General features: G+C 34.9%; 1 protein-coding gene across 3 annotated transcripts; it reads left to right on the top strand.

The window, feature by feature from the left end:
- The first annotated feature begins 222 nt into the window (after positions 1–222).
- LOC123230077 lies at positions 223–23,210 on the top strand. 3 transcript variants are annotated; one of them, XR_006505013.1, is made up of 8 exons: positions 223–396; positions 584–654; positions 809–867; positions 1,466–1,795; positions 2,169–2,247; positions 8,506–8,644; positions 8,842–8,910; positions 22,868–22,936. XR_006505013.1 is itself a non-coding variant. In XM_044656186.1 (7 exons), the coding sequence occupies exons 1-7, from the start codon at positions 288–290 to the stop codon at positions 22,973–22,975; spliced, it is 825 nt and encodes a 274-aa protein (XP_044512121.1). In that variant the 5' UTR covers positions 224–287; the 3' UTR covers positions 22,976–23,210. The 3 variants fall into 3 exon arrangements, 2 of the variants coding, with proteins under 2 accessions (XP_044512122.1, XP_044512121.1); XM_044656186.1 differs by lacking the exon at positions 8,506–8,644 and having other exon boundaries at positions 224–396; positions 22,868–23,210; XM_044656187.1 differs by lacking the exons at positions 2,169–2,247; positions 8,506–8,644 and having other exon boundaries at positions 22,868–23,210.
- The last annotated feature ends 972 nt before the right edge of the window (positions 23,211–24,182 follow it).

Below are 24,182 nucleotides of genomic sequence, written 5' to 3'. Positions count from 1 at the left end.
TAAATTATTTTATAAATCAAATCAATTTACAATTTTTAAATAATTTAATTTAGTTTTAATTTAAACTAAATTATAAACACCTTCAACCATAACCGAGGGCAATTCAAAATAATTTTGTTGAAGACAGGACATGACCAGGCCCAAAGGAATGGAATCACAGGAGCCTAATTTACGAAAGCCCAACAGAATGCAAATAAAATTTATTCTAAAATTACTCCATTTTTTCCCTCCATCCAATAACATAACCAAAATCTAGCTTCTGATTTGTGAAGATAATCTAAACAAACATGCTACAACTTCAATACTGGCATTTGAATGCCAAAATTTTCTCCTTTCTAACTCCAAACCGTAACATCCCGCTCTTTCCCCAAAATCTCTCACATTCATCTTCTTCAGGTTTTTTTAATGCATATATTTTGTTTTCTCAATTGTGATTTTAATGATACTTATCTCATAGTTTCTGGGTACAAGTGCCTTTTCTTTTTTGACTTTATAACTTCAGTTCAATATCGTCTTAATTTAAGTTGGCTTTAATGTTGACGTGGGTTTGCTTTGGTTTTCTATTTTTTTATTATTTTTGAAGTGAAAATTAGGAGCACAAGACATTTGGTGAACAAATCTGTGTCAGAGAAGTCTTCGAGTTCTTTTGACATGGTAATTCTGATTTATAATTTTAAAATATTTATATATGCACACTGATGTTAATTTTTTATGTTCTGTTTGTATATTTTGGTGCAATAATTAGTGGATAACTTTTAGTCAACTGGCTAATCAGTTTTTTTTTTTTTTTTAAACTTAATACTTTCAGAGTGCAATTTGTTTTCGGTGCAGTTTTAACAGATCAGTGGTGACAAGAAGGAAAAGCAGGTGTGGTCTATTTTCTACTGGTCTATTAAACATCCATTTCAAAGAAATTATGCTAATAAAGCTCTGTGAGGTGGCATCAATTATAGCTAAACTTGGGGAGTGAAAAATATTGTTGCAAAACTTGGAGATGATTCAAATTAAGATCTTTATATCTGTTTTAATTAGTAATAAACTGTATGGGGAGTGTGAAACTGTTCCGTTAATTTTTATTGGGTCCTAGTTTTTAGCCGAAAGTATCTTACCGGTTTTGTCCTGCTGAGATATTTCATATTGAATTGTTTTAAAATCCAAATGAGCAGATAGCTGGTCAGGTTGTTAGAAAATTGTTTCGAATGTATTAGCTTTGTTTATTCAAAACATTCTCGTGACTTAGTTTAGGTGCTTCCATTATGATATGTGATATTTACTACTTGAGAAACTTTTTGCAACTTTTGAATGATTAAAATCCATCTTTTTTTTTTTTTTTTAAATTATCACTGATTAGGAAGTTGAAACTAAAATGTCCAAGATGATATTTCCATATGAAAGTAGTCTGCTACATGATGAAGTAAGTTCAACAAAAATTATGCTTATAATTCTATTATTTAATTATTTCTAGGTACTATGATCTGGCATTAGGGCTTCTGATGTTTGTAGTTGGAGTTAATTCCAGTGAGAGAGATCTTCTTGAAGCCTTCAAGAGACCAGCAACTATTTCTGACTCGTCTGAATCTCAGACTCCAAGAACCATAAAAAATGTTGTAATTCTTGATAATGTAAAGGCTGTTGTTGGTCTAGTTGGAGCTGGTTTGGTCTTCATGGTGGTGGGAGTGGGACCTGCTTCAACTGCTGAATTGCCGTTGTTGGCCTCATCTTTGCAATTGAGTGAACCAGCCAATGCCTTGTCCTTGCCCACCTGGGTTGTACACATCTCCAGTGTTGTTGAATGGTTAGGGTTTTCTTCTCTCACAACTGTCACTATTTTAATAATTGTGTGTTGTTTTATTCATATTAATGCTAAGTTTGATGTGCGAAAAAATGATAGAAAGTAGGTATTTCCTATACATTTGTATGTGTGTTTAACCTAATCGTTGCTTGGAAAATGAAATGCTAACCACAATTCAGCTATATAGATTCATTATTATAATTTTGTTTACTTGTACTATTTTATGAATTTCTCTTTGTATAAATAATTAACATATTCACGATTTCAAGTTCAATATATTTTGGGGTTTGACTTTTAAGTTCTTCAACTATTTTAACCCAAACTAGACAAAAATAAATAAAGAAAGCGAATTGATTCTAAATTTTCTGTTCAAAAGGATTACTGCTATGGCTTTAGTATGGCAATATGGAGAGAAATTTGGTTATAAAGCTTGGAAGGGTCTTTCGTGGGGAATGGTGAGTTTCGCTTCTCCATCTCTGCTAGTTTCATTACATTCCTTATGAGCAATCTAAATTTTGGATACATTATTAATCAAGTATGAGTGGTAAGCATGTTTTAATCAAGTTGTGTTTATTCAAAATTTTATAGACCTATGAAATATTTTATTTCAATTATTTCGCTAAATTATAAGCATTTGTAATAAACTATGATTTGTTTAGTTTTCTCTTAATATGATTTTAAGGGATAGGTTTATGTTAGGATTGGAACACTTGTCCTCAATCTAAGGGTAAGTCTCTACTATGAATACGCTCTTTAGGTTTCAAAAAGGGGAACAAGAAAAAATATTAGGTTTTATAATTGGGCAGCTATCCTTAGCTAATTTTGGGAGGTTTCTGAGGCCTTAAATGACTGAAAAATAGGAGGTCTCGGACTCTTCGAATTGTCTAGAATGGGAGGTTTTAAACTCTTCGAATTGTTCGGTTTATCTTTGTAATATTTTGATTAATAAAATAGTTTTAGTTTATTATGTTTTTGTGTTTTAATTTTCTGTTTTAGTTGAATAAGAGCTGAGTTCTTAACAAAATAGTATCAGAGCATTTGATTTAATGGGGAATACAGATGATGACCAAAAAAGTGAAGAGTCGTCGAAAAATGTTTATGGAGGAAGTTGACTTGAAGATGAATCATCACCAAGAGAAATGAGTCAGTGGGTACATGTTGAAGAAGTGCTAAACAATAAAAAGAAGAAGAAAGTGAAAACACAAGAAGAAGAAGGAGAAAAAAAGGGAACACGGGCAAAAGTGTGAAGAAAGAAAAAAAATTACAGAAGATAGAAGAGAGAAAATGTAGAGAAGAAAGGAAAGAGAAAAAAAGATTAAAGAAAAGAGAAGGGACAACTATAAACAGTGAGGAAAAAAAAAAGTAAATGCAAAACAATGCGCTGGAAACAACTGTGGACAGATGGCAGAATTGTAAAGTAGGGGACATGTGGCAAAATTATAAAAAAAAAAAAAAGCAAGGGAATGAGTGGGGCACAATTGGCTAAAAAGGAAAAAACATTTAAAAATATATATGATAAAAAAAAATTACCCACTTTGAGGACATTGTGGTTTTGAAGGGAAGAGAAATATTAGGATTGAGACACTTGTCTTCAATCTAACGGTAAGTCTCCGTTACAAATATGTTTTTAAGGTTTCAAAAGAGGGGAGGAAGAAAAAATATTAGGTTTTATAATTGGACAACCATCCTTGGCTGATTTAGGGAGGTCTTTGGCGTCTCGAATGGTCAGAAAATAAGAGATCCCAGATTCTTCAAACTGTCTGGAATGGGAGGTTCTAAATTCTTCAAATTATTTGGTTTATATTTGTAATTTTTTGATTGATGAAATAGTTTTAGTTTATTATATTTTTGTGTTTTAATTTTTTGTTTTAGTTGAATAAGAATTGGGCTTCTAACGGTTTACTATTTATAATTAAGTCAATAAATTGTGAAATGTAGTGACCTGTGCAAATTTGGCTTATTACACACACCATGTAACACAACTCTAAGTAGACTTGCCCTGGTCATAAGGATAGTGAAACTTCTTCCAACCTCAATGAGAAAATGGACTAAAGCAACTAATAGACAAAACATAATAGGATGATTTTGACTACTTAAAATCTTATTTCCCCTTCGTATTGTGGTCTTCTTGGAAGTATTTGGATTGTTGATGCAGGACAAATGTTGAATTGGGCTGTGATCTTGTTTACAAAACTAAGAGTGTTAATATCATTCGATAAGACACAAGGATATACAAGAATTCAATGCATTAATCGCAAAACAATTCTTAAAAAAAAAAAAACTCAGATATGAATTTTGTTGATGATGGATTGAATTTAATTACAATTACAAAGATTCAAACCCCTTTATATAGGCCTCTAATTCATGTAGTTAAAATAGAAAACTAATTCCTAAAACATACAAGGATATCTATTAAAGGAAACTAATTCCTTAATACATGGAAACTATTAAAGGAAACTAACCCTACTAGGAATAGAAAACTCTAATTTCCCTAGGTCAAAAACTCTAGGAAACTTATCCTTAAGGGAAACTAACTTTAATTTTTTTTTTTAGTTAGGGAAACTTACTTTAATCAAGACTTGAACTCTGTAACACAACTTCCAAACATCTTTCCAACCTCATTAGAACTTTGAAATACATTAGGACGCTTTGATAAACTAGAAAACTAACTCAATTAGGACTTTGACTTTAGTTAAACTTATAAACATGTTCCTAAATAAAATTGTTAGGTACCTGCTGTCGTTTATCGCTCAGGTAACTCGAACGGGCTTCGACGCGGGTGTTCAAATGCTACTGCAATCAGACTTTATCGGAAATAAGACAATGTAACAGTTATGGCTGTAAAGATTTGATAATAACAGTAGGTAACTAATTGCTTCAAATGTATTCTGGATGATAAACAAAATAACAGCCTCAATATCCCAGTGTTCTGCTTGCTTACAACGAGTGCAAATAACAAGATATAAAATCAGAAAATACAATTACTAAAGAAACTATGCACTGAACTGAAGGAACTCCAGCTCAGGCCCCTGTTCCAGCATTCGAGAGGCTGGTCTCTCCTCTTCCTTTCCTCCTTCTGGATTTTTTTCCTCCCTTTTTTCCACACCTGCTCCCTTTTTCAACTCTTTCCACAGCCATTTCATTCTCTCCTGCTCTGCCACGTTTCATATTCTTAGTGGTTGGATTTGCAATAAGGTGACAGCCTTCCAATTTTGCCTTTGGGTCACAGCTTTTTTTATTTTCTCTTTTCCTGTGGAAAATATATATATGAGTTCTAACATTTCTCCGCCCATCGAGAGACACCTTGTCCTCAAGGTGTGATTGGGGAAAAGGATATTGAAGGTTGTCGCATGATTCCCAAGTCCATTTGCAATCCGGCAACCCTTTCCACTTATTAAGCACTTCAAGATCACTATGGGAGGAATACTTGTATTCTGATTCACCTTCAAGCTGCTCCTCTAGCAAGTCTTCCTTCAAGCCTTTCATATCGCCACATTTTTTCAGATCACGAACAAGGCTACGAATATCACAGCGCGCAGAAAAGTTTGCAACAATCCATCGTTTCATCTTTGTCGGCTCCACTAATTTCTTATTATTGAAATTCCACCAACCATTTCGAAGAAAGAAATCCTCACCATTTCCTATTTTTAACCTTGGGGCGGGCGGAACACGGCCTTCCACTTCAGCAAAATTTTTCGGATCATTGTGAAAGAATGATTGTCGTATAGGAAGGCAACCATGTTTAGCTGCATGCTGTCGTAGTATTATATCCAGAATCCTCAAAGCTTCTTGGGAGTTCTCAGACTCTTGACCACGTAATGCATTAGCAATAGATTGCATTGGGATTTTTGCAGCAAAGCTGATCTCCACTTTGTAAGTTTTGGAGCGATAAGGGCGACGTACTCTCTTTCGATCATTCGCACTAGGGCTCTCGCACCCATCAGGACTTCCATTTCCATTGTTTCTGCTGGATGAAATTTCCTCAAGCATAACAGTAAACTCTAGCTTATTGCGGGGAAGGGGACCAACAGTAAATAAACTCTTCTCCCCATTGTATGCAAAGTCCTCTCCAGCTAACTCATTATCATAGGTCTCTTGCACTCTGTCAATTACTCGTCTTCCATTACCCTTGCCATCAACAGGACGACCATCCTCATATGAGAGGGAAACACTATAATGGAAGAAGAGACCATTAACATTGGTAACATTAACTCTGAAGTGATTTGTAAGCACAACACTCTTTTGCCCTTTAGATCCAAGGCCACGCTTCGATATTGGAAGCCTCACCACCTTTTTCTTAAATGGTTCAGGTTCCACCTTTGTTGGAGTGAAATCTGGTGGAATTATTGGTGGAGGTAGTGGCAATGCATCATCTGTCCCATTTCCTTTATGGGCTCCATTTCCTTCGTGAGCCCCATTCCCTTCATGAGGTAGCCCCTTAATTTTCTTCTTCTTTGATTTGGCCTTTTTCTCTTCGTCAACTTCTTCAACGACGCTTACCTCTATTTCCTTTACCTTTTCAGGCTCGGGAGACTCAGAGTTTGTGAACACTTCATTTGCAGTCTCAACTTTGACAAATTTTCCATCACTATAGCTATCAGAATAATTTTCGCTGGTCCTATGAATTTCAATTTTAACAATGTTCACTCTATTTTCTTTGAGAAAAGATAAAAAGCTATCACACCTGTCATCTGTCGGTCGGTAATGCCCATTATCTGTATCAGTTTGGATACGAATGTCAAGATCAACAGCTTCTTTCAAAAGCTCAGGCTCAGTAATAGAAAGAAACCGCAGCTTGTCCACAGCATCACTTGCATTGCTAATAAGCTCACGCAGGAACACTTCTTTGTTACTGTACAAGCTATTAACAATAAGGTCCATGAGTCGACTAACCTCCGCTTGATATTCGTATTTCTCAGGTGGAGGTGAGGATGATGTGTCGGATGCTGTTGCAGTTGACTCATACCAGCTGCCCAAAAACAAACCATTCTTTTTCCAATTTAATTCAGTCGAATAACAGACAGTACCCGATTGCCTAGCTGTTAACACTGAATACCATCTGAGTTTGGTATCACTCTCTAATATCGAGTCCCCGGATTGACTGTTGCCGCTAATAGGTGCGACAGTTGCACTTCGAAGGTAGCGCGCACTTCCGTGGCACAGAATAGTTGAAGCCGAACGCTTGGTGAGCTTGTGCATGATCGCAAAGTTTCGAAAGAGTGTTTGTGAAATGAGTGATTCCATGAGTTGCAAGCGAGTCAAACTGGTGAAATACTTATACAAAAGCAGTTCCAGTAGGGTTGTTGATTGAGGTTTTTGTAAAATAAGATTTTGGGCTAGAATCTGTTTTTTTAAATATGAAATAGGTGTTGGCCTTGTTGATGAGTGATTGGAAAAGGGGTGGGTAAATGTTAAAGGGTTATTTGGGCCTGGGTCATATATTTTGGTTGGGTTAGTGGAAGAGTTAATGAAAAATTGGGTTGGGTGTTGAGTCAATACTTGGTTTATGCTGGCTGGGTCTGATTTTTGGATCGGGTCGGGTCTTTAGATTGGGTAGCAAATGGGTAGGGTTATTTCCTTCCATTTTTTCCCTTGTCTCTTTCCACCATCCGTTTTCCTGCAACTCCCCATCTCTTCCTATAATAAACTGCGGCGCCTCCACTTCTGCGTATTTCTCACCGAATTTTGTTGATTCTTCAACAGATTTTCCTATTTGGGCACCAGACATAATCGATCTACTCTTTTTATCGTCAGAATTTTCAATCTTTATTTCTGCTTCCCTTTTTTTGGTTTCTCTATCAAACACAATTAGAATGCCTTCATCATCTGGATCATCCTCTTCCACCACCAGAACAGCCCATGACTTGCGTTTACAGTCATGGTTCGGCTCCTCTTTGCCATCACAACGAGGACAAACTCTGTTAGCCCTCAGTTCTCGAATTTCCCACTGGGTTAGTCGCCGGACAATCCACCAACGTCCACCGTCTTTGATAAAGTCGATTTTTTCCATCCTCAGAATCGTCACTCTGATACCAATTGTTAGGTACCTGCTGTCGTTTATCGCTCAGGTAACTCGAACGGGCTTCGACGCGGGTGTTCAAATGCTACTGCAATCAGACTTTATCGGAAATAAGACAATGTAACAGTTATGGCTGTAAAGATTTGATAATAACAGTAGGTAACTAATTGCTTCAAATGTATTCTGGATGATAAACAAAATAACAGCCTCAATATCCCAGTGTTCTGCTTGCTTACAACGAGTGCAAATAACAAGATATAAAATCAGAAAATACAATTACTAAAGAAACTATGCACTGAACTGAAGGAACTCCAGCTCAGGCCCCTGTTCCAGCATTCGAGAGGCTGGTCTCTCCTCTTCCTTTCCTCCTTCTGGATTTTTTTCCTCCCTTTTTTCCACACCTGCTCCCTTTTTCAACTCTTTCCACAGCCATTTCATTCTCTCCTGCTCTGCCACGTTTCATATTCTTAGTGGTTGGATTTGCAATAAGGTGACAGCCTTCCAATTTTGCCTTTGGGTCACAGCTTTTTTTATTTTCTCTTTTCCTGTGGAAAATATATATATGAGTTCTAACAAAAATCAACCTCTAATCTTTACAATGATTAGAATAACTACTTTTAGAAAAAAACTAATCTACCTCGTTTATAGTTCTAACAAAACATGCTAATTGGCATCACCTTATGTCTTTTTTCAGTCATTTATGTTTCGTTGTGTACTCTTCGTGTTTTGGTTCCTCTTCATGCGCTTGTTTTGCTTCCCTCTGGGATTTGAAGGCCTTGGTCCCTCATCAAATGGCTATTGATTCTAGTTTCCTTCTTCCTTTAATAACGATGGTACTGTCTTTGAATATTTCATATTTTTTGAGCATTAGCCTTTTAGATTGGCTTTAGGTTTTGATTTATTTACACAATAAGTATTGACCCATTTAGATTACAACTTTCTATAGAGCATACTTTTTTTTCTTTTAATCAATAATCTAAATGATATGATTTCTTCATAAGCCCTTTTCTTCCTCTCTATTATTGTTTAGGTACCCCTACTTGGTGGAGCATTTTGTGCATGCACATGGCATTTCTTTTATAATTCCGAGTCTCTTGAGGTAAGCTCTATTTTTTTTTAAAGTTTTTTATTTACCATACATTTTTTTGGGTAATGGGATGAATTTATTGACAAGCAAAAAACTATTGTTAATTGGTTTTAATCAAATGGTTCTTTTTCTTTAATGCTTTGAATTGTATTATACTATTAGATGTTACTAGGTTAAGTTGGACATGTATTGTATACTACTAGTCAAGTATTTGTATTTATCTTCCTGATTTTAGCTCCCACGGAATTACAATGCCTATCATTGTTATGATGTTTCATTTTTCGCACATTTCCAAGTGATTTCATTAAGTAATTAAAGAGTAAGAGGTGGGATCACTATACTTTTGCCATATTTAGTATGTTAACAACTCTATATTTAGATGTGCATTGTTTTTTGATGAATGAAATGCTTGATCAAAATTATGGAAAACTTGTAAGGATTAGGAGAACAATATTGATGTGGTCCATAGATTACCAATAATGTGTGATCCAATAATGGAGGACTATGGCAAGAGTATTGTAGGGTGACAAACATTGAAAACGTTGAAAACACAAGCCAAAGGCAAAAGCGATGATGTGACAACCAAGTATGGCATGGAAAACGATGTGGCAACCATCCAACATGCATGCTTGGTGGCATGTCTAATTGACAAAATATCATGAGGCTTGATTAGGCGGAAATTCTTGTGGAGAGAGCAAGAGAATTCATTCAGAGTCTAGTTTTCTAGTTATTTAAAAGTTTTATTTGCTTTAAGAATCTTAGTTAATGTAAGAGTCTTAATTTTATTTATTCTGGGAATCTTGAAATTTAGAAAAACAAAATCTGATATTTTTCATTTATATGTGTTGATATATATACATGTACAAGACTCCTAAAGTAGGAATCTAATAATATAGGATGTAAACTGATATTAACCTTAAGAGAATTACATTTAAAAAATTAGCTATTGAGATGAGAGAGTCTAAAGCTATATAAACCTCACACTAGTTACCCATATTTTCTAATGTGGAATCCAAATCCTATATTTTGCACTTAGGATCCGAACATACCACCATGGTTTGCAAAGGTGAGGAACTTAGCCCCTAATTCATCTAAAATAGAAAATAAAAGCACGAAATGCACAATAAAATAAAACTATTTTATTAATAAAAAGATTACAAGGATAAACCAAACAATTTGAGGAGTTCAGAGCCTTTCATTTTAGATAATTCATGTAGTCCGGGATCTCCCATTTTTCGGTCATTTGAGGCACTGGAGACCTCCATGTATCAGCCAAGGTTTGTTGCTCAAATTACAAAACCTTAGAATATTTTTTTCCTCCCTCTCTTTTGAAACTTAAAGACCCTATTTATAATCAAAACCACCATTGGATTGAAGACAAGTGTCCCAACCCTAACATTGCTTTTCCCTTCAAAACCATCTTGTCCTTAAGCTGGTTATTTTTTTATATAATTTTTATTTTTAAAATTGGATATATATATTTTTAAACTACTTTTTTTTTCTTGGCTGATTCTATCTCTATTCACTGTTTTTTACTTTCTTAACTATTTTGTGTTGCCTCTTGCCACTGCTTTCTCTTTTTTTTTCTAGCCACTATTTTTTTAAACTTCTTTTTTTAAGCCGGCTGTCCCCTTTTTTACCACTTTTCCACTTTCTTCCCATTAACCGACACAATTTTCTATTTCTTTCTTTTTGTAACTTTTCAATTATGCACAGTTTTCTGTAGTTATTTGTTATAGTTGTCGCATGCAACTTTCTCTTTTAAAATTTTTTCTTTCTTCTTTTCTTTTTGTCATTTCTCTTATTCTTCTGCAAATTTTCTTCTTCACTGTTTTTGCTACTTCCTTTTCTTCTCCTTTTGTTTTTCCTTTCTTTTCCTTTTAGCCATTTATCGGTGTCGACTCTGATGACTTTTTAGATCTTCGGTCATTATTGTTGTGCCGATTTGTTTTCCTATTGTCAATTTGCCTTTCACCATTATCATCTCCTATTGATCTCGTTTCGACAGAACCTTTTAGCGATAATCCATCTTTAACCGGTGACTTTTTGAATTCCTCATCCATCTCTGATCATTTCTCTCATAAAAAACCCAGATCGAACTGCTTTGATATCATTTTGTTAGGAACTCAGCCCCTAATTCATCTAAAACAAAAAGTAAAAACACAAATGCACAATAAAATAAAACTATTTCATTAGTCAAAAGGTTACAAGGATAAGTCAAATAATTTGAGGAATTTGGGATCTCTCATTCTAGACTATTCGAGGAGTCCGAGACCTCTTACTTCCCCACCATTTAAGGTGCTGGAGACCTCCATATATCAGCTAAGGTTAGCTTCCCAAATTGCAAAACCCTAGAATATTTTTTACCTCCATCTTTTTTGAAACCTAAAGACCCTATTTATAAAGAAAACTATCATTGGATTGAGGATAAGTGTCTTAATACTACATAAACTAGGCTCTAATAGTGCAACTCTAAATTATAGTAATGAACAACTAATTATTAATAATATATAAATAATTATATTCCTAAAATATATTATTAACAATGTTATTAAGACTTTCTCTCAAGTTGGAGCATAGATGTCCATCATGTGAAACTTGTTATTCGGTTGGGTGAAGTCATCCTTCTTAAGGGTTTTGGTGAACAAATCAGCAATATGGTCCTTTGAAGGTGTAAATGGAGTACAAATCTTCTTACTAGTGACAACATTCCTCATAAAGTGACAATCAAATTCAATATGCTTTGTTTGTTCATGGAAGACAAGATTATTGGCAATGTGAATTGTTGTTTGATTATCACAATGCATAGGAATAGGAGCCATATATATAATACCAAAGTCTTCTAAAAGTGTTTTCAACCAATTAGTTCACATGTGGTTTGAGCCATGGCATGATATTCAGCTTCAACACTAGATCTAGACAGAATTGTCAGCTTTTTACTCCAAGTTACTAGATTACTTTCCACAAAAGTAGAATAATTTGATGTAAATTTTTGTTCACCTTGTCACCAGCATAATTAGCATATGAAAAACCAACTAAATCAAGATGTTTATTCTTTTCAAAGCATAACTCTTTTCCTGGTGACTTTTTAACATATCTTAGAATATGACAAGCAGCTTCCTAATGACACTTCTTAGGTTTTTCCATAAATTGACTAACCAGCCCTACAACATGTACAATGTTTGGTCTGATCATTATAAGATAAATAAGCTTGCCAACAAGTCTTTTGAACTGAGTACTAGTTCAAAGTCTTCATCATCTTTTCATAAATCTAGATTAGGTTCCATAGGGACATTTATTGCTTTTGCCCCTAGTAGATCTGTTTCTTATGGAAGATCCGTGGCATACTTTCTTTGAGAGAGTACCACACCTCGTTTACTATGAGCAACTTCAATACTGAGAAAGTACCTTAAATTTTCAAGGTTTTTGGTAACAATTGTTGTTATAAGTATCGCTTGGTTTCCTCAATGCCAATCATATCACTACTTGATAATAGTATATCATTTACATATACAATCAACACTACAATACCAAATGAGCTATGTTGCATAAAGACTGAATGATTATCTTGACTTCGTTTAAATCTTGCAGCAAATACTACCTAAGTGAATTGGTCAAACCAAGCTCTCAGACTCTGTTTCAAACCATAAATGACTTTTTTCAGTTTACATACAAGATGAGTCTACCCCTGAGCGACAAATCCAAGCGGTTGCTCCATATAAACCTCTTCAGTTAGATCCCCATAAAGAAACACATTCTTGACATCTAGTTGACATGGGAGAATCTTTATTGACTACTACAGATGCAAGCATACCAATAGAGTTAAGCCAAGCAACAAGATAGAATGTTTCAAAGAAGTCAATACCCAGGGTCTTGAGTATATCCTTTAGCAACCAACAGTGATTTATACCTTTCAATAGAACCATTAGGGTGATCCTTCACAATAAAAACCCATTTGCTCGCAACTGGATGAATTACCTCAGGTAATGGTACCAAGTCCCATGTATTTCGAGTAAGAAGTGTTGACATCTCCTCCTTCATTGCCTTCAGCTAATCAAGACTTTGCATAGCTTCATGATAATTCCTAGGAATAGATATAGATGACAGAGACAAAGCAAACGAACGAATAGAAGGACCAAAGTGATCAAGGAGACAACATTTGCAATGGGATGCTGAGTACAAGAACGTTTACCTTTGTGAAGAGCAATGGGCAATTCAAAAGAATCACTGGCTAAATACAATGGAGTAGGAGATGGCTTTAGAGTGCTAGGAGTTTGCAAAGGTTATTGCCGATTGAAAACTTTCAAGGGTTTGGAAGGTGGAATGGATGTAGACACTAGTGTAGGAAGAGGAATAGGATGGTTATCATTGGCAACTTTAAAAACATGACTTAGACTCTAAAAAGGTCACGTCCGCTGAAACAAACCACTTTTAAGTCATAGGATCATAAAGAAATTTAGGAGAGGAAGAGGAATACGTCTCTCTTATATTTTTTTAAAAATAAACAAAAAAGAAACCCTTATATAAATAGGGTTATTCAACCAAATTAAATCTCAGATTTTTAGCACTAAATACGGAAATTGATAGATTTACTACTAAGGAAAAATAAAAACAAATCATTCTCAATCTCTTAGCTGTAATATTCTAGAAAATCAGGAATCAAATCTAAATAACAAAATAAATCAAATTACAATGAAAAGGGAATAAGTCAACGCTTACCCTTAAGCCGGTGAATAGATATTGATCATTTCCAGCTTGTCAACTAATGCTTCGAAATCTAATTTGTGTAGTCCTTTGGTCAAGATATTTGCCACTTGTTGTTTCGTTGGAATATAGGTCATACAAACTTCTCCAAAGTAAATTTTTTCCTTGATAAAATGTTTATCAACCTTAACATGTTTTGTTCTATCATGATGCACCGGATTGTGAGCTATATTAATTGCAACCTTATTATTGCAGTAAACCTTCAATGGTTTCTCCTAGTTCACGTCAATTTCATTTAACGCCATTTTAAGCCAAATCAGCTAACAAACTCCTTGAGCAAAGGCTCTGAATTCTGCCTTTGCGCTACTACGAGCGACAACGGATTGTTTTTTCACTTCTCCATGTCACTAAATTACCCCAGACTTTAGTGTAGTAGGCTGAAGTAGATCAACAATCATTAATTGACCTAGCCCAATCTACATCTGTGAACACTTCTACTCCTCTTTCAACATTTTTTTCTAAAAAAGACTCTTACCTGGACAGGTCTTCAAATATGTTAGAATTTAATTAATTGCATTTAGATGTGACTGTTAAGGAGAATGCATAAACTGATTGACAACATTGATTGCAAATGCAAGATCAGGTTTGGTGTAAGAGAGATAGATTAGTCGTCCAAATAAACGCTGATAACTCCCCTTGTCCACTGGTGTCCCATTTTCTTCTTTTCCAAACTTCAAAGTAGGATTTATATTAGATGATGCAGGTCTACAACCGAGCATTCCTGTTTCTTTTAACAAATCAATTGTATATTCTCTTTGAGAAACAAATATACCATCTTTGCTCCTAGCCACCTCTATTCCAAGAAAATATTTAAGTTGTCCGAGATCCTTGATTTCAAATTCCTTACCAAGAACTTCCCTGAGTTTCTCCATTTCACCAAAGTCATCACCTGTCAAAATAATGTCATCTACATATACAATTAAGATAGTTCTTTTACCCGATGGTGAGATTTTGATAAATAAAGTATGATTAGCTTGGCCTTGAACATATGCATGCTTCTTTAGAAATTTTGAGAATCTATCAAACCACACACAGGGAGATTGCTTAAGTCCATATGGAGATTTCTTCAATCTGCACACTTTATGATTAGCATCTTGTTCAAAACCTAGCGGTGGGTTCATGTAGACTTCTTCCTCAATATCTCCATTAAGAAATGCGTTCTTAGCATCTAGTTGATGAAGTGGCCAGTCAAGGTTTGCTGCAATTGATAAGATAATTTGAATAGTGTTCAACTTAGTCATCGGAGCAAAGGTTTTGGTATAGTCTATTCCGAAAGTTTGGGTAAATCCCTTGGCCACCAAACGAGCTTTGTACTGATCAATTTGCATCCTAGAGTCTTCTTCCCCTTTGGCAAATCAACATTTTCCCAAGTTCCATTAAGTTTCAATGCCCTCATTTCTTCAAGGACAACAACCCTCTTTTTTGGATTGCCAAGTGCTTCTTGAATGCTACTAGGAACTTTTTCAGCTTCTAACTTTTCAGTCATGAACAGAAAGGCTCCAGAGAGATGATTAAATGTCATATAATTGGCTAAAGGATGTTGGGTATAACTTTGAACTCTTTTCCTTATGCTATAGGTAAGTCCAACCCACTAGTCTCTAGGTTAGGATTGGATAGAATCTACTCCTTGGGATCAAGTTCGGATGTATTTTCTACCAAATCATCATTCTTAGTTATAAGTTCAAGATCTTGACCTGGGTTAGATGATTGACCATGCTCTTGAGAAGTGACTTCATGTACTATTTGGGGTTTTTGTCGTTGTGAATAAACTCATAGCTTTGTGGGATTTATTAGATCAAGTGATGATTTTCCTATTTCCAAATTACCTTGAGAGTCTGGCATAACATTAGGAATAGTATCAGTGGGAAAGTTTTCTGTAGAAGGAAGGCTAGTTGCAACAAGTAATGAGGTGAATGAGGATGAAGGATCTCAAAGGCTATTTTCTTGTACAATCGCCCCCTGAATAATAAGCTTTGGAAAGTATGGAATATGTTCAAAAAATGTTACATCAAGGGAAATGAAAGTCTTTTTGAGTGTAGGATTGAAACATTTGTAAGAATAGCCTATGAAGACACACTTAATAACTTTACAATCAGTTTTGGTATGGGCTGGTTCAGTATTATGGACAAAAACAGTGCACTCAATATTCGAGGAGATAGAGAATTTAGCAAATGACTATGCGGAAATATTGACATGAGATTTATGGGTGTTTGGAAACCTAAGACATGACTAGGAAGACGATTTATAAGATGTGCACTAGTAAGAATAGCTTCCCCCCAGAAAGTTTTTGGAAGATTGTGCATAAAAAGAAGAGCAAGGGCTATTCCTAATAAATGACGATTTTTTCTTTCAGCGATCTCATTTTGTTGAGGGGTGTGCACACAAGAACTTTGGTGGACAATGTTTTTTCTTTAAAAAAATTTTCGAGAATAGAGGAAAAATATTCTCGACCATTATCAATGCGCAGAACTTGAATTTGACTACGGAACTATGTTTCAACCATTTTATAAAATTGGGGAATTATGAATTGAATATCAGACTTTTCTTTCATTAAAAACACCCAATAGACATGGGTATGATCATTAATAAATATTACAAACCATTGAGCCCTAGCTATATTCTTTTCTCTTGATGGACCCCAAATATCATTGTGAATCATTGAAAAAGGTTTTGAACTTTTATATGGTTGTTCGAGATAACTAGAATGAGTATGTTTGGCAATTTGACGTTTTTCACAAGGAATTGATCGAATATTTTTATTACGAAATAAAGAGGGAAACAAAATTTTGAGATAAGGCAGACTAGGATGACCAAGATGATTGTGCCATAACATGATTTTATTGAGAGCAAGAAAATCTTCACTCTTCAAATATAGAACTTTTTTATTCTTCTGAGTATTGTCCAACAAATAGTACAAGCCTTCACTTTCTTTAGCGTTGCTAATCATCTTTGCTGAGTGTAAATCCTAAAACTCAAAACACATGGGAGAGAACCTAGCCGCACAGTTTAAATCCTTTGTTAACTTATTAATTGACACTAAATCACCAGTGAGTTTTGGGACATGTAAAATAGAATTTAGTGTCAAATTCTGAAGTTTAATAATTCCTTTTCTAGCAACCCAAGATAAGGATCCATCAATAATTCTTATTTTAAAACTCCCAAAGCAAGGACTATAAGTATTAAACAATTCATGACAACTAGTCATGAGATCGAACACATTAGAATCAATAATCCATGTATAACCCCTTTTTGAACAATTGAACACTGAGGTGTGGTGGTAGTAGAGCTGAGTTGGGCATTTGCAATGAGAAGCTATAGCTGTTCTAACTGCTCTTTGTTGAAGGCAGACCCCTTAGGTCTGGCTTGAGTAATAAAGGGAAAATTTAAAACTATGTGAAATATTATAATGTGGTTTGTGGTTTTGTTTGATTGAACATTATATTCTAATACATGCCTTTTCTGGAAATTAACCAAAACACTGCAGCAACAAAGTTAAGCTCCTTCTATGATCACAAAACTGTGTAACAATCGGGCTAACCTGCAAAAATTTGCTCACACAACACAATAGAAAACTAACAAGAACTAACCAACAATTAAACTTTGATAATCTAGGTTTATATATGGATCAAGCAAGTTAACAACCTAGACAATTGCATTTCTATAAACTTACTTACATGAGGAATAAAACTCAATAGGAAAACAACATAAATCCAACCATTCGAGGTTCTGGTGGCCTCGTCATTGTTAACTATCAAAAACTCTCCTTTTCTTCTTGAATCTTTGTTCTCTTTATACAATGTCTCTTTCAATTATGTTTTTTTTCTCACTTAATCCTTTATTGCCATATGCCATTCTTAAATTTCCCATATTTCTTGTCAAAAATGGTTAGAGTCCTTATCATTGCATTGTTGTCACGTGAAGTTGTCACTTTCTTCTCGAACCTCTTTTGATATTCGCTGACAATTCCCCATATTCGGATTGCCATGAGTTGCTCAATAAGGCTCCCAGTTGCATTGATCAAAATTAAAGCAACATAGCCGATTTAAGTTCATCCCAATTGGAAATGGAAGCTCTAGATTCCACCGATTGAAACCATGTCAATGTTGCGCCTTCCAGACAAACGTTTGAATTAGGTTTACAGAGAAATATCTCTTTATTTAGAATACAAAACCAAGAGAACCATTACCATTGAAAATCAAAAGCTCTAACTTCTTGGTCTGAAATTCATTTCGACTTGCTTGGCTTCCATTGCCACTTGTCTCTAAAAACTAGTGTCTGTTCTGGGGCGAGCATCGAATTTTGGATGGAAACTTCTCATGTTGGTTTCAATCCTTCCAGTTCCATACCTTTGCTACTTCTCTTTTTCATTATGTGTTCCCTTATATCATCCATGAATGTTTTGATTAACTCAATGAAATCCTTTATTTTAGCCCATTAAGACCTTCAATGCAATGGAAGAAGCATGTAAGCAAGAGGGATATTTGCCTCAAGATGACGTGGCACCATTAGGCATGTCTAAGAAGGAAACAACATGTGGAGAATTTGAGGAAATGGATGTAATTGGGCACAAACCAGCCACTATATATTCAGGATAATAAGGCAATTGAAAAAAGGGAAGAATCAAGAAAATAGTAAAAAGGGAGGCCATGGCTTTAGGGAATGATCTGACATCTCTAGTCACCAAAATTTCATTTCTATTCATGTTCTGCTTTGTTGCTTGATCACCTTGAGGCCACTGTTGTAGAGGTTGGTTTCCAATTAATAATATTGATTTCCTATCCTATTTCTAGATGGAATTGCTTGTTTGTGTGTGATGTTACTAGATTGTAGTATTTGGATTTACAGGTTTTAAACATTGGTATCAAATAAGTACAAGTGTGGGACAAATCAATTTCATGTTGGATGAGAATGGGAGTTGATTGTGGTTTCAACGATTGAAAAAATTGGAAGCTTGATGTATGTCAAAGAAAGGAATTTGTCTCCATTATGAAGACAAACTCAAATCCAATCATGATCATAAATTCAAATGGTTGGTGATGTTACTGGTGGACGAGGATAAATTAGACGACGATATCATTTTGATTGGGAGCAATGAGAAGCGAGGAGAGAAGTCGATCTAGTGGAGAAGAGTGGAACTGATTTTGTTGAGATGAGAGTTTCTAGTGAAAAGCAATAGATTCCAATGACTAGAAGGTGAAATCAATAGATTCTGACAATTCTGACCACGAATTGATAAATTCCAAAGAAATTACAAAGTCCATGGTGGTCCAAAAGGGTGATTCGATAGATTCTAGGGTAATTTAGTTGTTTTCGGGGAAGCCTTATTACCAGAAATTGTTCATTTGCTTGACTATCATGAGCTTTTGTCATTAGAGATCTAAGTCTTATAACCCAACCTGACTCACCACTTCAAAATACATCATCAACCCAGATACTTATAATCCAAGCCCAAGCCCAATTTATCATACCAACTCTAATCAATATCAACCAAGCCCGATTGCATTTTAATCAAAACCACGCCTAATCATTAGTCCTGTCCCTAAACCTAATTGTTTCACCCCAACCCATGACATGCCCTTTTGTGATAACCTAAGCCCAAACATTAATTCCCAACCCATATCTTTTAATAACAATATAAACCCAAACCCAAATACAAACTCTCACCCAGATCCAACATCTAATTCTCCATTCAACCTACAAAACTTCCATTCAATCCCATACTTCGTTACCCACTTATCATTTAAATGCCACAAACTCACCGAGTCAAACTACTTTTAGTTTCTCAACTGCCCTCAAATCTCACATGTCATATTTATTAAAGACCAACTAATAGATGGCCATGATTCCTTTGCCATTTATCACTACCAAGAACTGAATGACATAGATATAGGGCCATTTTCTGCTCGAGTTTTGACATGCTTTCCACCATTGCCATTGTCAATGTTATGAAGATTTGGCCATTTTTTTCAAGCTTGATTTGTGGCATTTGCACATCTTTATTATGGATGGGGGTAAGGACATTTATGATACACTATGGCGTACGTCTCTTCCTAATGGAAATTTTGAAGTTGGATTTCATATAGCTACTAATGTAACAAATTTTGTTCCTTCTAACACTCTATTTGGTGATGAGGACTCGAAAAGAGCTGCATTTCTGTACCTTGTTGAGCATTGAATTGACAGGTACCCAAACCTCTAATAGTGGGTATATGTTCACTTTGAGTTTCAGAGAGATTTGTTGTTACCACTAGGATGTGCTTATCATCACATTCAAAGGCTATGTTTAATGAAAAAGCTTTGAGTGGCTACGATTAATGATTAATGGACTTTAATGGCCATGCAAATAATGCCATAATGTTATTAAAAAATTCGTAGAGGTATGGATTTGTTCCTCAAATAATTACGCATAATATTCTTATAAATGGGATTCTAAGGTAGATTGATTGAAAGAAGCATGGAAGATTTTGAAAGAGCTTAAGGAATTAATTCATTTTCCAAATATCATAACATACACTATAGTTAAGAAACACTGCTTTAGATCAAAGAATTTAGAACAAGGATTTGAGTTATTGTTAGAGAAGAGTAAAGTATTTACATTCCATGAATTTGGTTACTTTCCAATGATTGTTGAAGGTCATCTATCTATATTTTATGGTTGGAAAATTTTATGTGCTCATTATTACCCCCACAGGTGCAAGAATCATGAGACCTGCAGTTTGTTTGTTAGGCCTTAAATAAACAATGTTGGTTTACTTAGAAAGAATTCAATATTTGCGTTTTGTGATATAGAAAAAGTTATGTGCTTTTTGCAATATTTTCTTAAACGCTTGCGGGTGAGCCAATTATTCCTCACTTATAAAAAATCCTAGCAACAAAATATAGTTCTTTAGTTACGACACTCAATATATTAGATCTCTAAGTTGATGTTGCTAGGGAGGTGGAGCTTTTAGTCACAAAAAATAGGAAATTTTCTTATGTCATGTGCCCATCTATTCATAGCATGGGAAAAAGGATTGCATCTTGTGATAAAGTCCTAAAAGAAATTGAAGGAGTCCTAAATGTCATTGAGGGCTATCGACAAGTTGATAAAGTCAAGCCAAATGAATTGACAATCATTAGCATATGGTATGCATGTACTGAGTTAGGAAGTCTAAAGTTGGGAAGTTTGATTCATGGCTTTACTCATACAGTGGGTTCAAACTTGGAGTTCTCCTAGGAATTGCTTTTATAGACATGTATAAGGTGAAACCCCATTTGAATTACAAAATGCAATTAATGTTCATTTTCCTCACTTCCAACTTAGGGACAAGGTGGCTCTTGTTGGGTGGGATAATGGGATAATGTTAAGACTTTGGGTGCAAGAGAAGGAGCATATAAGCAAGAGCAGGGGATATTTGCCTCAAGATGAGGTGGCAACATTTAACATGACTCAAGGCAAACACAGGTGGAGAATCTAAGGAAAGGGATGAAATTGGGCACCAACCAGCCATTATATTAATAGGACACGGAAGACATTGATAAAAAGAGAAGAATCAGGAAAAATAGTAAAGAGGGAGGCTATGACCTTTGGGGAGGTTCTGGCACCTCCTGTTGCTAGCATTTCATTTTTGTTTGTGTTCTGTTTGGTTGCCTAATCACTGTCCAGCATGCCACCTTGAGGCTGCCACCCTGGAGGCTAGTTTTCCAATTAATAATATTGATTTCTCATCATATTTTCAGACAGAATTGCTTGTCTGTGTGTGTGATATCACTGGAGTGTAGTAGTTGGATTTGTAGGTCTCTAACACAGCCACATCTTTCTCTAACTTTTTCACCCTTGTCTCCATCCTTGTGTTTACCATATCCCAATTTACCAATATCTCTGATACCACTTTGATACGCACCTCTTTTGGAAATCGACCATAACACTGCAACAGCTGGGCTAATCTGCAGAAATTTACTCACACAACACAGCAGGAAACCAACAAGCAACCAACTGAGAATTATACTCTGATAACATGGGTTTCTTTACGGACTAAGCAGTATAACAGCCTAGACAATTCACTGCTACAACCAGATTTACAAAAGGAATAAAACTCAACAGGAAAACAGCATAAATTGAGCTATTTGAGGTGCTGGTGGCCTCCCCTTTGTTAGCTGTCAAAAACTCTCTGTGTTTTCTTTTTCAATCTTCATTCTCTTTATACAATATTTCTCTCAATTCTGTTTTTATTCCTTCAATCCTCTGTTGCCACGCGTTGTCCTCAAATTTCCCATATTTCTTTCCGAAAACAGTTGGATCCCCCATCATTGCATTGCAGTAACGTGAAGCTGTCACCCTCTTCCCTTTTTTCTTCCTTACATAAACTTTGATAGGTATATCATATTCACAAGTACTTGGCAGCTGTAATGACCTTTGCTTGTGCTGGGTATGGAATTACACTTGCATATTGGTGTTTGTGTTGATTTTAGGGTTCAGTCAATGTCGTTTTTGGATTTCATTAGAAGTGTGTCAGTTCTTCAGCTATTGATGTCTTGTATTAAACTGGGGTTGGTTATTTTTAGTGTATGAAACCCAGTTTTGGACAAATCAGATCTCCTCAAGTTGGAAGCGATTCTGAGGCTTGGTTAACCTTGGAATATCACATTTTCTTCTTTTGGTGCATAAAAGTATTATTTTCTTGACAAATCAAAATGATACAACAACATGAATCAAATCATATTTTCAATGGATTCATAAAGCTTGGACAAAGATGAATCTCTTCTAGGCTGAATAAATTTTAAGTCAATATGGTTTCAGATTTTTACACAATATCACGGGAAGAGGGGTTTGGATCAGTTTTATGTTAAACAAACTACTTCATTTTCAGGTATTGTTTGACTGACAAAACAAGATTATTAGTATAATTACTCCCTTGTGATTCTGTTTTTGAGCATCTAATCATATATATACACAAACTTATTCAGCAATCATTATATACTGGCATTACATTTGAGTATGGGCATTTCTCAATCCACTATATTCAGATTAAAGTGATTATTTGTGCTATGCGTAGTTCTATTTCTATAGTTTTACATATGAATATCTAAGGACCTTAGTTATTTCCATTGAAGATTACACTGTTTTGTTGAACATTGCATTTCTGTGCCCTTGTGCTCGATTAAAAGAGAGTGATTCTTCTAAGATAAAATATCCCAAATGACGTGTTAAATTTATGATGTTTAGGTATTGGTGGCCCTTCAAGCTGCTCTTACAGTGATAGGTAATGTTACTATGTGCTATGCTGCATTTCGCATCTACAAATCATCCCAGGACCGCTCTCAAAATCTCTAAAACTCTTATATCAGGACGTAATCATGTGCTTCTTAGAACATATATTTCTTGTTATCAGACCATTCATGTAATGTTGGTGAACCAGATTACCAGCAGATTTTTCCGCATAGATTATATTTGTTTAGCTTTTCCAGGAAAAAAGAAGTGGGATGGTCAAAATGTCCTTGATTGATGATAGCTGATTTTTATGGCTCAAATCTCAAAATTGGATGATAATAAATGCATCTTTTATTTATACATGTTTACTGAAATGGATGATTAATAAGTGTATGCTAATAAAAATTGCTGATCAGAAAATTATTTTCCAGCTTTAACAGTGTTAATTCATTTTCATATCATCTGATTTTCAGTAGCTGTGATTAATACTGAAATACTAAATATATAAGATGATAAATTATAATTTGAAATTAATCTTTCAGTACCAAGGGAAACCATTGAAGTGTAACTGTGCAACTGAAAAAGAAAAAATACAAAATAATGGGTAAAACTTGTCTAGAAACAGCCATACGGTTTCCTACATACACTGGTGGTGGTGAATATAAAAACATACCGAAAAAACAAAAGTTGTCAACACATTCACTGGTGGTAAAACTTTCTTTTAGGTCAAGGCATATGTGGTATTTAAACTTTTTTTCTAGCCAAGACATATGTAACTAAGTCTTAACTTTCTTCCATATGTTCTAATTTTAAACAATGTTCTGCATTAATATTGCTATTTTATAATATCAATGATCAAAAGTTTAATTGACTTCAAATATTAGCAAAATTGGTGGAGTATTAAAACTTCTAAAGTGAAGACTTCAATTTGAGTCTCTGTCATGTTTGTAAAACCTTGATTTATCTAATGTAATGATTGTGGGTCTGGTCATTGTGTCCTAAGTTTATCCGTTCAATAAATATGGATGGGGTTCATGATTATCACAAAAAAATTGAACTAATTGTAAACTTTAACAAATTTATAAACTGTTCATTGTATCTCAGATTTATCTATCCAAAAAGTACAGATAGGGTCCTCGGTTATAAAAAAAGAAAGTCGAACTAATTGTAATCTTTAACATACTCATAAACCATCTAATCAACATCTATATAAAGTTTAAATTAACATAAATGAAAATTTCTTATTATTGATTGTGATTCTAGTTATGATTTACGAAAACAAACCAAGCCATGAGGAGGTTATAGGGAACAACCTAAACTCATCTTGACT

The sequence above is a fragment of the Mangifera indica genome, chromosome 11 (genome assembly GCF_011075055.1).
Source record: "Mangifera indica cultivar Alphonso chromosome 11, CATAS_Mindica_2.1, whole genome shotgun sequence".
In the NCBI taxonomy this organism is placed as follows: domain Eukaryota; kingdom Viridiplantae; phylum Streptophyta; class Magnoliopsida; order Sapindales; family Anacardiaceae; genus Mangifera; species Mangifera indica.
This window is presented reverse-complemented; position numbering and strand designations above follow the sequence as displayed.

Bases quoted from the DNA above. Each gene is read 5' to 3' on its own strand.
- LOC123230077 (XM_044656186.1), top strand. From the start codon at position 288: ATGCTACAACTTCAATACTGGCATTTGAATGCCAAAATTTTCTCCTTT. The intron at 2,248-8,841 runs GTGAGTTTCGCT...ATTATTGTTTAG, and splicing joins AGGGTCTTTCGTGGGGAATG to GTACCCCTACTTGGTGGAGC. The intron at 8,911-22,867 runs GTAAGCTCTATT...TATGATGTTTAG, and splicing joins ATAATTCCGAGTCTCTTGAG to GTATTGGTGGCCCTTCAAGC.